This window comes from Canis lupus, chromosome 28 (assembly GCF_003254725.2).
Source record: "Canis lupus dingo isolate Sandy chromosome 28, ASM325472v2, whole genome shotgun sequence".
Taxonomy (NCBI): Eukaryota; Metazoa; Chordata; class Mammalia; order Carnivora; family Canidae; genus Canis; species Canis lupus.
In genome coordinates this window covers 14902721-14918102 of record NC_064270.1, presented here as the reverse complement: position 1 = coordinate 14918102, position 15382 = coordinate 14902721, and the positions used below count along the sequence as shown (strand labels likewise).

At 39.8% G+C, this 15382-nt stretch overlaps 1 protein-coding gene across 9 annotated transcripts in view; it reads right to left on the bottom strand.

Moving 5' to 3' along the window:
* The window catches only part of GBF1 (golgi brefeldin A resistant guanine nucleotide exchange factor 1), a 120816-nt gene that overhangs the window by 101321 nt on the left and 4113 nt on the right, over positions 1 to 15382 (bottom strand). For all 9 annotated transcript variants that reach the window (XM_025467018.3, XM_025467020.3, XM_025467019.3 and 6 more), the window contains exons 2-3: positions 6349 to 6454; positions 3640 to 3706 (exon numbers count right to left, since the gene is read on the bottom strand). In XM_025467018.3, the coding sequence (XP_025322803.1) occupies positions 3640 to 3706; positions 6349 to 6444 (163 nt within the window). In that variant the 5' untranslated portion in view covers positions 6445 to 6454. The remainder of the gene's footprint in view (positions 1 to 3639; positions 3707 to 6348; positions 6455 to 15382) is intronic.

The following is a 15382-nucleotide window of genomic DNA, read 5'->3' as shown; positions in this document are numbered from 1 at the left end:
TTAAAAAAAAAAAAGAAATCCTTCTTATAAGAAGAGTCTAAGCCCAAGTCAGTTTCATGAGTTGAACTGAATGAAGTCCTAGAATTCCTGACATACTTCTCCAATCTAGGTGGGACACCATTCTCAGTCACACAGAGCAGGCAGTCCCTTCAGTTTCTCTTTCCAAGTTCAAAACCTTTTCCCAGCCTCCTACCACTAATACATTAATAGGCTTCCAAGAAAGCAGTCCTCCTGACACTGCCAATCAGAAAAATCTGTTTGTCTCAGTAAAAGAAACAAGAAATTGGTCATGGACTACAGATTCCAGGACCACAGGGGCAGCTGACCTATAAACTTGCTCCTGGAAGCCAGCGCTGGGGGAGGGTGGAGTCAGAACCAATCAGAAGACTATGAAATGTTCCATTTCTGGTCCACTCAGTCATTTTTTCACACAGGTGATATGTTAAGACCTGAGAACAATGGAAAACCTTGGCAGGCACCATTTCAACATCTGCCCTGGAAAATACTACCACCTTCTTCCTTGCTCCAAGAGAAAGCTTGGCAATACCCAACTATGTTCCTAGTACCACTGACAGAACTGGCTCCTCAGCACATTCTGGTTTTATTAAGTTTCAAGCAGCAGATAATATGGATTCCTGACTCAAAGATGTAAGAAAATTAAGCAGCAGACTCAATATTGGCAGCTCTTAGGTGGTCTCAAACCCCAAGTCCTGACTGTACCACCTACTACATATATGGTCTCTTGAGATATGTCAGGGATATGTCAGGATAGAGAAAACAAGTATGGGATATAGATTAGATGAAAAGTAGGAAATGTAGCTCTGTCAGGATAGCAGGACTATCTCAGCCCCTCAAGGTCTACAGAGTGCCCAAAAAGCCTACAAGGCTACTCCAGTCTGATTTCAGCCATTTTAGGGTGTTTTCAACCATAAATAATACCAATACCTCACTGTGTATAAATTTTGTTTTATATTATGTTTCCAAATATATTAACATGTTTAATTCTTTAACATCTTTTAAAAGATAGTACAGTTGACCCTTTACCAACCTATGCGTTTGGCATACCAAAACGCCCACCCTTGCAGTTGAAAATCCATGTATGGGGCACCTGGGTGGCTCAATAAGTCAAGTGTCTGCCTTCGGCTCAGGTCATGATCCCAGGATCCTGGGACTGACCCCCACATTGGGCTCCCTGCTCAGCGGGGAGCCTGCTTCTCCTTCTCCCTCTGCCGCTCCCCTGCTGTACTCTCTCTAAAATAAATAAATAAAATCTTAAAAAAAAAGAAAAGAAAATCCATGTATAACTTTCGATTCCCCCAAAACTACTAATAGCCTGTAAACCAGAAACCTTATTAATAACAAAAGCAATCGATTAAAATACATTTCATTTGTCATGTGTATTATATATTGTATTCTCATAATAAAGTAGCTAGAGAAAAGAAAATGTTAAGAAAGTCATGGTGGGGGGATGCTGGCTGGCACAGTCCGTAGAGCATGCAACTCTTGCTCCTAGGGTTGTGGAGTTCAAGCCTCACATTGGGTACAGAGATTACTTGAAAATAAAATCTTAAAAAAAAGAAAGTTAAAGGAAGAGCAAATATATTTACAGTACTATATTGCATATACTGAAAAAAATCCACAGATAAGTGTTCCTTTTTCTTTTTTTAAGATTTTATTTATTTATTCATGAGAGACAGAGAGACAGGTAGAGACATAGGAAGAGGGAGAAGCAGGCTCCATGCAGGGAGCCCAATGTGGGACTCAATCCCGGTACTCCAGGATCATGCCATGAGCCAAAGGGAGATGCTCAAACGCTAAGCCACCCAAGTGTCCCCCACAGATAAGTGTTCCTACACAGTTCAAATCCATATTATTCAAGGATCTACTACTCGCTGAACTTTGGCCACCAAAATAGTTGTAAATACCCATTCACTACATTTTCTTTCAAAATGGGATAGGTAAACTTTATCTGTAAAGTAAAAAAACAAAAAAACAAAACTTCTGTGCAAGTAGCCAACTTCCTAAAGCAGCCAAGTCACTTATGCAGGCTATAAAACAAGAAAAGGCCACCAAGTTGCAGCTTTAATCCTGACTAACCAGCTAACCACCACTTCCTCTATACTTTGATCCTTGCCTAACATTTCCAATGCTTTTCAACTGAGTGAAATCGCTCCTTTAAAGAAAACATGTAGGGAAGGAACCCTAGGAGCAAGCCCATGTTTAAGAAAGTAAAAAGAAACTTTTCTCCAGATATTCTCCTACATTTCTCATGAAAGGAGAAAATTTATTTACTGCTTACTTAACTTGCAGAAACCTAAAAACTATTTCAATTGTTGTCTTAGATACATTACTAGTTAAAAAGCATTCCAAGTATATTGCAAAAGCCCTTTATGGTTGACAGAGGAACACAGCTCTGAGGCTGTCCCTTTCACTCTCTCCCCTTGAAAAACCCAAAGGTGCTGAGACTTGCCTCCTCTTGACACATAACATATAACTAACAGGACGTACTTCCTGTATACATCCTCCTCTAACTGTATGAACAGAAGCAATGCAGACCAGGGCACTAAACCAGGCCAGCATTCTGTTTTTGACTCCAGCTCTTAGGATCAACGTAACCTCAGCTAAATCATTTAAAATGTCTCTGGACTTCAACTTCATTCATAAATAGGGGACAATATCTGCCATGCTCCTTCACAGAATTGTGTAAAAGTCAAATAAGGTAATAAACACGAAAGCAGCTTTGAAAATTCTAAACATATAAATATTACATGAAGTTATTATAATTAGGAAAACAGGGAATAAAAAAAGGACAAATGATTCTGGGAACACATGAAGACTGAAAGATTTGTATTAAGAATTAAGGCCCTAAAAGTTGATAACAACATTCTAGAAGAGAAAGGTTTCATTGTCAGTACTAAAAACTTCACTTGTAAAAATAAGTAATAAAAACTTCTGGGACGCCTGGGTGGCTCAGCGGTTGAGCATCTCCCTTCATCTCAAGGCATGATCCTGGAGTCCCACATCAGGCTCCCTGCATGGAGCCTGCTTCTCCCTCTGCCTATGTCTCTGCCTCTCTCTCTCTCTCTCTCTCTCTCTCTCTCTCTGTGTGTGTGTGTGTCTCATGAATAAATAAATAAAATCTTAAAAAAAAAAAAAAAGTAATAAAAACTTCATTTGTGCCACCAACTTCCTACCTCATGGCATGCAAGAGGTAGAAAAAGAAAGTAGTTAAAACCATAAATAACCAAAAATAATTTCATATAACTCAAACAATAAAGGGAGCTTATAATTGTATGAACACTGATTCCCCAGTAAAGTGGGACATTGTACTAGGGAACTCAAGGAAAAGAATCAGCAATGCAGTAAACCGGGGCAAACTACACCCATGGGCCAAACATGGCTTGTTCTGTTTTATTTTTTTTTTTAATTTTTACTTATCACTCATTCATGTAAGTATTATCTATGTCTACTTTTGAGCTATAATAGCAGAACTGAGCAGTTGCACAGTTAATACGGTCTGCAAAACCTAAAATATTTACTATATAGTTCCTTACAGAAAAAGTTTGTTCATTCCTGCAATAAATCAAACACGTATTTTTCTACTAGTATAAATAATCCTATTTAGGTGTGGGGACTTACCTGTTATATTGTTTAAAACCTCCTTTAGATTACTGAAACTATGCAGCAGAGGATCCCGTTCTTCATCCTGTAATACATTGATTCAAAAAAAAAAAAAAAAGTCAGTATCAGATAAAGAGGAGAAGGGAAATAACAGACAGATCAAGGGCACTTTGTCTGAATCCAACAATTAAGTTTCCCTTCTGAGGAAAAGAAAGTTAGCCATGGTTCAGATTTCCAGTTCCCTTATCTCCTATTTCATAAAGATACTCTGGGCTTACCTAAAATAGTAAATTCTGAAATACTAATCTATACCATGACCATAGCACTCTAGCTACCATAGATTGCCAGGGTCTTTACATGTGCTATGGTCTGAACATGTGTCCCTTCAAAACTTATATGTAAAAATCCTAATGTCCAATGTGATGGTATAAGAGGTAAAAGCCTCTAAAAGGTGGGTGATTAGGGCCTCCAGAAGGAACTAATACCCTTATGAAAGAGACCCAAGAGAGCTCCCTTGCTCCTTCCATCATGTGAGGATATAAGAAGCCTGAGACCTAGAAGAGGGCTCTCACCTGACCTTGCTGGCATCTTGACCTTGGACTTCCAGTCTCCAGAACTGTGAGAAATAAATTTCTCTTGTTTATAAGCCACCCAATCTGTGGTACTTTGTTACAGTACCCCAAAAGATGAAGATAATGTATTATTCTATCTCTTCTCCTTCTTCATACTCATTATATAATCATACATATTCATTTCAAAGACATTGCTGACTCCATTTTTATTTTTTTAAGATCTTATTTTTGGGGCACCTGGCTGGCTTAGTCAGTAGAGCAGGGGACTCTTGATCTCAGAGTTGTAGGTTCAAGCCCCACACAGGGCATGGAACCTACTAAAATAATAACAATAAGATTTTATCTATCTACTTATTTATTAATATTTTACTTTTATTTTATTTTATTATTTTTTATTTTTAAATTTAATTTGCTAACACATAGTGTAACACCCAGAGCTCATTTCATCATGTGCCCTCCTTAATGCCTGCACCCAGTTACCCTATCCCCCCACCCACCTCACCTTCTTCAACTCTTTGTTTCCCAGAGTTAGGAGTCTCTCGTTTGTCTTCCTCTCTAATTTTTCCCCACTCAGTTTCCCCCTTTCCTTTATCGTCCCTTTCACTATTTCTTATATTCCACATATCATTTTAAGTAACCTCTATATCCAGTGTGGGGTTCAAACTTATAACCCTGACCAAGAGTCTCACCCTCTAAGAATGAGCCAGTCAGACGCCCCTAAACAATCCATTTTTATAAATGAACATGAGAAATTTCCAAACACATATACATATATTCACTAGGCTGGAAATGTCTAAACTTGTTTTTACAATGTCAAATACAATTCTATACAACTGTGCAAAAAATATCCTTGAATATACATATGCAACAAAGAAAGTCAGCTTTACAACAGGTTAAGTTTCTTACTCATCTGATTGGCAATATATGGCCTGCTCTATATACTCCCAAGGAGTACTACCACTAAGATACACTCCACGCATCAATTTTTTTTTAAGACTTTATTTATTTATTCATGAGAGTCACAGAGAGAGAGGCAGAGACATAGGCAGAAGGGAGAAGCAGTCTCCTCACAGGGAGCCTGAAGTGGGACCCGATCCTGGATCTCAGGATCATGTCCTGAGCCAAAGGTAGACACTCAACCATTGAGCCATCCAGATGTCCCTCCATGTATCAATTTGATAGCTAATTATAGTCCTAGGGAATCTGAAGGGTAAAACATCTTCCTGACATTTTTAGGCATATTTAAGAGGTTTCAAGTGCTACCTTCAGTTGTCTACAAAAATAGAAGAATAATTATCATCTTTTGGGTCCCAGAGGCAAAAAAAAAAAAAAGCAGCCTATAAATTTGACATTAGTTAGAATAAAATAGAAGGGTCCTTGATAGGGGTGCCTGGGTGCCTCAATCAGTAGCATCCAACTCCTGATTAGCTCAAGTCATGATCTCAGGGTTGCAAGATCAAGCCCCATGTAGTGCTCTTCACTTAGTGGGGAGTCTGCTTCCCCTCTCTCTTTTTTTCTGCCCATCCTCCCACTCGTGTATCGCTCTCTCTCTCTCTCTCTCTCAAATAAATAAATGTTTAAAGGGGGGGGGGTCCTTGATACCAAGAACAACCCTGAGTTTCTACTATTCTCATTATTACTAGGAAATTGATCATGGTTTTGTTTTGGGTTTTTTTTTAAGACTTTATTTATTTATTCATGAGAGATACAAAGAGATAGGCAGAGACAGGGCAGCCTGGGTGGCTCAGCAGTTTAGCACCTGCCTTCAGCCCAGGGCGTGATCCTGGAGACCAGGATCAAGTCCCACATCAGGCTCCCTGCATGGAGCCTGCTTCTCCCTTTGCCTGTATCTCTGCCTCGCTCTCTGTGTCTTAAATAAGTAAAATCTTAAAAAAAAACAAAAACAAAAACAAAAAAACACCAAATTCTAAAAAAGAAAAAAAGAAAAGAAAAGCAGAGACACAGATAGAGGGAGAAGCAGGCTCCCTATGGGAGCCTGATACAGGACTCGATCCTGGGACCTGGGCACCACACCCTGAGCCAAAGGCAGATATTCAACCACTGAGACACCCAGATGTCCATAATTATTGTTTTAACCATGCATTAGATCCCTTACAACTCAGTGACCAAGCTATCTTGCCCATTCCCCACTTACCAGTGGAGTATGAGTGCTCCATCGGGCATTTCGTTTGATTGCCCCAACCACAATGTTAATCTCCCCTTGAATGATGTAAATATTTTTATCCACCATCCTGGCAAACCTACCAAAACAGTTCAAAGAAAAATTAGTTAATATTTGGTTACTCAGAGCATACCCACATTTAAATCAGTACCTGGTAATGTCAAAATTATGATTTAACTTCCCAGTACCACGATTCCCCATCAGTAATACTAGGATAGGATGAAGTCCATTTTATGTTATGAATCCAGCTACCTGGCTCTCCTAGAGGTCTCCAGAAGTTCAAGATACAACTCAAAAAGTATCAATCCAGAAAATTTCTCAAAAGCACCCAACAATCTCTAGCAAGCATATCAAATTCTTCAAAGCCAACTATCCCCAAAACCTCTCCTGTGAGGATTTTAGGTATGCAGATACTTCTGTGTTACTAAAGACATATTTCAGATTTTCCTTTTGTTCTTCTTTATTCCCTCACAGTAACAATAAAAGGTCAAGTGAAAAGAAAAGAACGAAAGCTGTTAGAAAAATAGCCTTGGTTTAGAACCACAGTTAGAATGTCAGCTTATAGACTACATCCATTCTACCAAGTCAGCTCTACAAAACTGGATAGTGGCCGTAATACAACCTTTGAAAAGTTCTGAAAAGTCAAGTTCACTTGCTTATAGCAGGAACTGTCTAATAAGTTAGATTGACAGATAGACTCATTTTAAAGCTGCTTCTGTATGAATCTCTGAAGTGAAGCTAAAACACTACTTTAGTACTTTAAGTGTTCCCAACTGAATTATTATAGGATATATGTGTGTGTGTGTGCGCACGCGCACTGCCTAGAACAGCACTTAGAAAAGATACTTAATTTTCTTCCCACGTGAAAAAAAAAAAAAAAAGAGTATCTTCTTAGCATAGAGAAAACCCTAGGAGCATGTAAAAAACCATTTCCACTTTACATTATTTAGAAACCCTCCTCACAAGGACAAAATTTTAAAAAGCAGACAGGGAAGGGTGAGGGAGGCATATAGTCAAACATTTATATCAGGCTCCAGGAAAGTTAAAACAGTTAGGCTATTAGGATAAGGGAAGAGGGATCCCTGGGTGGCGCAGCGGTTTAGCACCTGCCTTTGGCCCAGGGCTCAATCCTGGAGACCCGGGATCGAATCCCACGTCAGGCTCCCGGTGCATGGAGCCTGCTTCTCCCTCTGCCTATGTCTCTGCCTCTCTCTCTCTCTCTCTCTCTCTGTGTGTGTGTGTGTGTGACTATCATAAATAAATAAATTTTTTAAAAAAAGGATAAGGGAAGAAAGAATTCCACAAGTATTACTAAGCACCTACTATGCATATGACATCTTTCATAGTACTAAGGATACAAAGTAAGTAAGACATGGAAAGAGCTCTCAGACATATGGAATGAAAACACAAAACAAAACTGGAGTACAAGACCCTATGTTACCATTTATGTAAAAACCAACCAGGGCAGCCTGGGTGGCTCAGCGGTTTAGCACCGCCTTCAGCCCGGGATGTGGTCCCGGAGACCCCGGATGGAGTCCCGAGTCAGGCTTGAGTCCCGAGTTGGGCTCCCTGCATGGAATGGAGCCTGCTGCTCCCTCTGCCTCTTTCTCTCTCTCTCTCCATCTCTCATGAATAAATAAAATCTTAAAAAAAACAAAAAAACAAAAAAACCTACCCACCCTACATAAAATACCAGATTTTTGTTTTTAATATTATGCAATATTTAACACATAGTATAATATAAAGAGCAACAGAATAGCCAGTATCCAGATAAAGAATAGTACAACTAAAATTTCTGTAAATTTTCCCTAATCATATCCTGTTCTCTTTCATCCATAGGTCTCACTATTCTAAATCTGATATTTATTAAACTTTTATGTTGCTTCATACTTTTGCTTCACTGATATATATCTTTAAATAACATATAGCATTATTCTGCATATTTTTGTACTTTATGTAACTAATATAATATTGCATGTATTTTTCTGCAGTTTGACCTTTTCCCTTGAAACATTATGTTTGAGTTATCCATGTAGTTAAGTGTACTTAATGTATTTTGTCCAGGTAATATATACATAAGTAAATAGAGAATATATACATATGTAAACTCCCCAAAGGGAGCCTGCTTCTCCCTCTACCTATGTCTCTGCCTTTCTCTCATGAATAAATAAATAAAATCTTAAAAAAAAATAAAACAATAATCAATTTCCCAGTAATAATGAGAATAGTAGAAACTCAGGGTTGTTCTTGGTATCAAGGACCCTCCCCCCACCTTTTTTTTAAAGATTTATTTATTTGAGAGAGAGAGAGAATTCACGAGTGGGAGGAGGGGCAGAGAAGATTTTATTTATTTATTCAGAGAGAGGGGATGCCTGGGAATCTCGGTTGGGTGTCTGACGCTTGATTTCAGCTCAGGTCATGATCCCAGGGTGAGATTGGGCCCCACATCAGGCTCCACCCTGCTCCACGCTCAGTGAGGAGTCTGCTTGAGATTCTTTCCCTCTGTGTCCCCAGACCCCCACTCCCCTTCTCATCACTCTCTCAAATAAATAAATAAATGATTTTTAAAAAAGGTCTGGGTAGATGTACCCCAAACTCAGTAACCATAGTCATCTCTGGAGAAGGTATTATGAAATCAGGGTGTAATCAGAGGACATTTGTAGCCTTACTACAATGTTTTAATTTTTTTACAAGGAGAATTTTTTTAAAAAATTATAGCAGGATGGAGAATTTATTCCATCAATTTATACCATCAATAATAATTTAAAATTAATAATGACGAAAGAGATCAGATGTCATTTCTGCCCATGAGGTATTTACAGAGTTTAGTCAGATCTAAAAGAAAATAAGCTACAGATACACAGAAAAAAATACATCCTTCTAGTAGTACCATTTGCATATTTTGTATAAGACAGGGCCCTCAGAAAGCAAGAAGTATGAAAAGCATTATAATAAAGGGGAAAAGGACAGGTAAAAATGTTGTCAGGACCATAACACCTTCTTCAAATCCACAAGAGAATCCAACATAATAATACATTTACCTTAATGATAATTAAAAGATACTAGGCTTGGGTTTGTTTTTTTTTTTTTTAAGATTTTATTTATTTATTCATGAGAGAGACAGAGAGAGAGAGAGAGGCAGAGACACAAGCAAGCTCCATGCAGGGAGCTCGATGTGGGACTCCATCCCGGGACTCCCAAGATCACGCCCTGAGTATAAGGCAGGCGCTAAACCGCTGAGCCACCCAGGGATCCCCCGATACTAGGTTTAAAAAAAAAAAAAAAAAAAGGAAAGAAACAATTAAGTTAGTCCCAGAAGACCATCTACTTTCCTTTTTTTTTTTTTTTTTTTAAGATTTTATTTGGAACGCCTGGGTAGCTCAGCAGTTGAGCGTCTGCCTTTGGCTCAGGACGTGATCCTGGAGTCTTCCGATCGAGTCCCACATTGGGCTCCCTGCATGGGGCCTTCCTCTCCTCTGCCTATGTCTCTGCCTCTCTCTCTCTGTGTCTCTCATTAAATAAATAAAGTCTTAAAAAAAATAAAAATATTTTATTTATTCATGAGAGACAGAGAGACAGAGACAGAGACAGAAAGAGGCAGAGACATAGGCAGAGGGAGAAGCAGGCTCCATCCAGGGAGCCTGACGGGGACTCGATTCCGGGACTCCAGCATCATGCCCTGGGCTGAAGGCAGGCGCTAAACTGCCGAGCCACCCAGGCATCCCTATCTACTTTCCAAATGCCCTAGGCACACAATGTTCTCTTCTGAGAAGATTCAACAATGAATACATACATAACAATAAGGAGGAGAACCAAGAAATAGAAGATGAACAAATTCAAAAATAAGTCAAAGTATCAGAAAAGAAAAAGATAAAATCTTTAGTATCATTCCTTTCTTAAATTATTTAGGCAAGATGAATATGCTCTATATCTCTAGAAGGATTTTGAAGAAATTGCTAACAGAGGTTGCCTCTTAGAGAAGGGAAGTGGGGAACAAGGATGAGAGGAAGACTTGCTTTTCTCCGTATATTCTTTTGTATCTCTTGAGTTTTGTGTCACACATATATGTTACCTATTTTTAAATTAGAATAGTGAAGGGGTCCCTAGATAGCTCAGTTGGTTGAACGAACAACTCTTGGTTTCTGCTTAGGTCATGATCTCATGGATGGTGGGACTGAGCTGAAGCTGGACTCTCCACTTAGTGGGAGTTCTGCTTGAAGATTCTCTCCCTCTGCCTCTCCCACCACACTCACTTGCACTTGTGACCACACTCACTCTCTCTCTCTCAAATAAATAAATCTTTATGGGATGCCTGGGTGGCTCAGCAGTTAAGCGTCTGCCTTTGGCTCAGGACATGATCCCAGGGTCCCAGGATCAAGTCCCACATCGGGCTTCCTACATGGAACCTGCTTCTCTCTCTGCCTATGTCTCTGCCTCTCTCTGTGTCTCTCATGAATAATAAATAAAATATTTTAAAAATAAATAAATATTTACAAAAATAATTAGAAGAGTGAAAAGTAGTTGTATTTTTCCATTTGTAAATGATTAGGCGTAGCCATCAAATTTAATTAGCTAAAATTTATTTTGGTCAGACATTACCTAATACATGCTAAGCAAAAGAGTAGGCACAGCATACAGTAACTGTCATTACCCACCCAAAAGGAATTTATAATCTAGTAGATTAGATAAAACACATACATATACACACAAACCCATGTATATCTCCGATGCATGAGTAATACATACTGTCACAATACTGGAGCAAAGAAAATTATTTCTGGTAGAGGGCTCTGGAAGGCAACTGAAAAACAAGATTCCATTTTCTTGAGAGAGAGAGTGCAAACACAAGAGAATGAGGAAAAGAGGGGCAGAGGGAGGGAGAGAGAGAAGTGGACTCCAGGCTGAGCATGGAGCCAGACTACACAGGGCTTGATCTCAGGAACTAGAGACCATGACCTGAGCCAAAATCAAGAGCCAGATGCTTAACCAGCTGAGTCACCCAGGTGCTGCCAGACAGGATCCAACAGTCAAAAATATAAGGGAAGAATGGGAAGGGTAAAGGCTCATAGGTAGGAAAATTCAGTAGGTGTTTAGGGGATCATGATTATTCCAGACTGGCTGGAATATTATTCCTAGGGGAATAAATAATAGGAGGTAAAGCTAAAACAGCAAATGTGGGCTATATCATGGAAGGCCTTCAATACATAGTTATTATTCAGTATGTATACTGAATACCTACTATTATAAAAAATATTTGGGGAGCACCTGAGTGGTATAGTCAGTGTCTGACTCTTGATTTCACCTGGAGTCATGATCTCAGTGTTGTAAGCTTGAGCTTTGTGTTGGGCTCTGCACTCAGCAGAGTCTGCTTGTCCCTCTCCCTCTGCTCCTCACCCCGCTTGCAGTCTCTCTCCCTCTCCCTCTAAAGTAAATAAATAAAATAGCAAAATATTTATATATATTGGAGACACCTGGGTGGCTCAGCAGTTGAGCAACTGCCTTCAGCTTGGGGCATGATCCCGGAATTCCAGGATCAAGTCCCACATCGGGCTCCCTGCAGGGAGCCTGCTTCTCCTTCTGCCTGTCTCTGCCTTCTCTCTCTCATGAATAAATAAAATCTTTAAAAGGCCTATAAAGAGACATTATAACAATATTTAATTTCTCTTTCAAAGAACTAAGAGAATGAGAGAAAACACCCATACTGAAAATAACACAGCAGCAGGTAAACAACAACACTATACTACAAAATTTTTTAAAGTGCTAATTAATTAATTGATTAAGGATCTACCAGCTATTTGGAAGGCTTCCTGGAGGAAATAAATTTTGAACTGAGATTCCAACTGAAGTAATCAACCTATCATTTTATCAAAATTTATTAAGCACCAGGATGCCTGGGTGGCTCAGCAGTTGAGCATCTGCCTTTGACTCAGGGTGTGATCCTGGAGTCCCAGAATCAAGTCCCATGTCAGGCTTCCTGCATGGAGCCTGTTTCTCCCTCTGCCTATGTCTCTGTCCCTCTTTCTCTCTCTCTCATAAATAAATAAATAAAATCTTAAAAAAATTTTATTAAGCACCAAAAGCTAACAACTTTCTAAGACAGTGGAGATCTAAGCAAAAAAAAAAAAAAAAAAAAAAAATCATTGTCTCAAGCTTCTTTTCATAGTAAAAAAGAAACAACTAGAGAATGAAGAATTATTTTCAAAGATTATACAGAGTTGCTTAATCACCTGCCAGGCCTCTGAGCATTTGTCTCCTCACAGAGGGATTCTCCCAAGGAAATCTGCCCTTCAGCTTCAAATGGGAAGCTCAGATGAACTACATGCTACCTGGTAGGCCAACAGCCTAGAACCCCTTGTCACAAGGTCACAAAGGCTTGCAGAGACCTCATATAAATATGGCAAAAAAGAACTTAAGGTCTATCTTGTATCAGAAATAACATTAAAAGGAACAACCAAATAAGCAGCAACTAACATCCCCAGCCAGACAAGCCACTGGTCCAGAGACTGTAAGCCACACATATTCTTTGAAAGTAGTCTATTTAAAGCTGAGTCTAGGGGTACCAGGGTGGCTGGTACCCAATAGTACCCAATTTGACTATACTAGGAGTTGGTAAAAAATGCAGGGCAAGTGGCTGGTGAGTATGCAGATTGATACAACTCATCTGGGTTACAATTTGGCATTATCTTGCAAAATTGAAGAACTTCATATCCCATATCTCAGCAATTCCAGTTAAGACTATACATCAGGGAAACGCACAAAAAATTCAGAATAGTGGCCAGCAGGAGGGGGAATGTGACTAACAGGGAAGGACACACAAGCAGCTTTGTTTTGGCGACATTTTGGGTTTTTTTTTTTGTTTTTTTTGTTTTGTTTTAATAATTTTTATTTATTTATGATAGTCACACAGAGAGAGAGGCAGAGACATAGGCAGAGGGAGAAGCAGGCTCCATGCACCAGGAGCCCGACGTGGGATTCGATCCTGGGTCTCCAGGATCACGCCCTGGGCCAAAGGCAGGCGCTAAACCGCTGCGCCACCCAGGGATCCCGACATTTTGTTTTTAAGCTGGGTAGGGGATACTGATGCCCCATATATGCTATACATATTCTTTGCATGTATGACATAGACCATCACAAGTTCCTTCTTTTTTTTTTAAAGATTTATTTATTTATTTATGATAGACACAGAGAGAGAGAGAGAGAGGCAGAGACACAGGCAGAGGGAGAAGCAGGCTCCATGCCGGGAGTCCGACGTGGGACTTGATCCTGGGACTCCAGGATTGCGCGCCCTGGGCCAAAGGCAGGGGCCAAACTGCTGAGCTACCCAGGGATCCCAAGTTCCTTCTTTTTAAAGTCATGGTCTTTGTTGTCCTTTTTTTTTTTTTTTTTTTTTTTAATTTATGATAAGATATAGAGAGAGGGAGAGGCAGAAACACAGGAGGAGGAAGAAGCAGGCTCCATGCTGAGAGCCCAATGCAGGACTCCATCCTGGTACTCCAGGATCGTGCCCTGGACCAAAGGCAGGCGCCAAACCTCTGAGCCACCCAGGGATCCCCTGTTGTCTGTCTTTACACTTGCTGCTCCTTTTCTGTTTTAAATATTTGGGTGGGGTGGGGGGGATGCCTGGGTGGCTCAGCGGTTTGGCACCTGCCTTCAGCCCAGGGTGTGATCCTGGAATCAGTCCCAGGATCGAGTCCCACATCCAGCTCCCTGCGTGGAACCTGCTTCTCCTCTGCCTGTGTCTCTGCCTCTCTCTCTTTCTGTGTCTCTCATGAATAAATAAATGTTTAAATAGTAATAATAACAATCAATCAATCAATCCAAAAGTCAGTGAAAATCAGAATACCAGTGGTTACAAGAACAAGCTTCAGAAGCAAAACAGTCCTGTTACCACCTTTATGATCTTAGCCAAGTTTCTTAGCCTTTTTGAGCTTCAATTTACAATTCTCCATTGCAAAATGAAGGTAGTACCTCCTCATCTGTTTGTTGTGAGGCCTACATAAGAAGACTGTAAAGCACCTAGTATGGCAAGAGCACTATTTAATAAACCCTCCAAAAATTACCTGTTATTATAATACCTAAGACCTTCCCTAGCTAACCCACTGCCTCCAGAGAGTATTAGGACTCCTTTTTTGTCATCCCATTATACCGTACATAGCTCTAAAGAACTTATATTGATTTATACTTATTCATTTAATCTGTCTCTCCCATGAGTCTATAAGCATCTCAGGAAGACATCATGATTTATTCACCTTTTTATCTGCAATGCCTGTAAGATAAATGATAAATACTCAAGGAGCAAATGAACAAAGGGATAAACTAATATCAAAGACTGACTCTTCAATACAGTGCAGCTCACATCCAACTCCTGTGAGAACAATGACTTCATAGAAAACAATGATTCTAAGCCAGGCAGGCAAACCTTTCTGCATCCCATATTTGTTTCCCTATCAGAAGTTACAAATTCCACACAGGCTACTCTGTAGACAAAAAGAACCCACATTACCCACCAGTCTATTCTATTTTCACATCTATTTTCCTGAAGTTTCCTCATGTGCTATATGAATGTTCACATTTCTTCTCTGAAATATTTAATTATTTAACTGTCAATTCTTCATATATGTATGTTGGGTCTTATTTTCTTTGGTTTTAAATAAATTTTTTTTTTTTAAGATTTTATTTATTTACTTGACAGAGAGAGAGAGCACAAGCAGGGGGAGCGGTAGGCAGAGGAAGAGAGAGAAGCAGACTCCCCACAGAGCAGGGAGCAACTCAGGGCTCCATCCCAGGACCCTGGGATCATGACCCAAGCTGAAGGCAGACACTTAACTGCCTAAGCCACCCAGGTGCCCCAAGAGATGTTATTAGTATACCATTGTTTAAGGGTCTTTTTTCTTATTTGCTTTTAAAATTGCTTATCCAATAAGGGGCGCCTGGATGGCTCAGCTGGTTAAGCATTTACCTTCAGCTCATGATCTCAGGGTCCTGGAATGGAGCCCCTCATCACTCC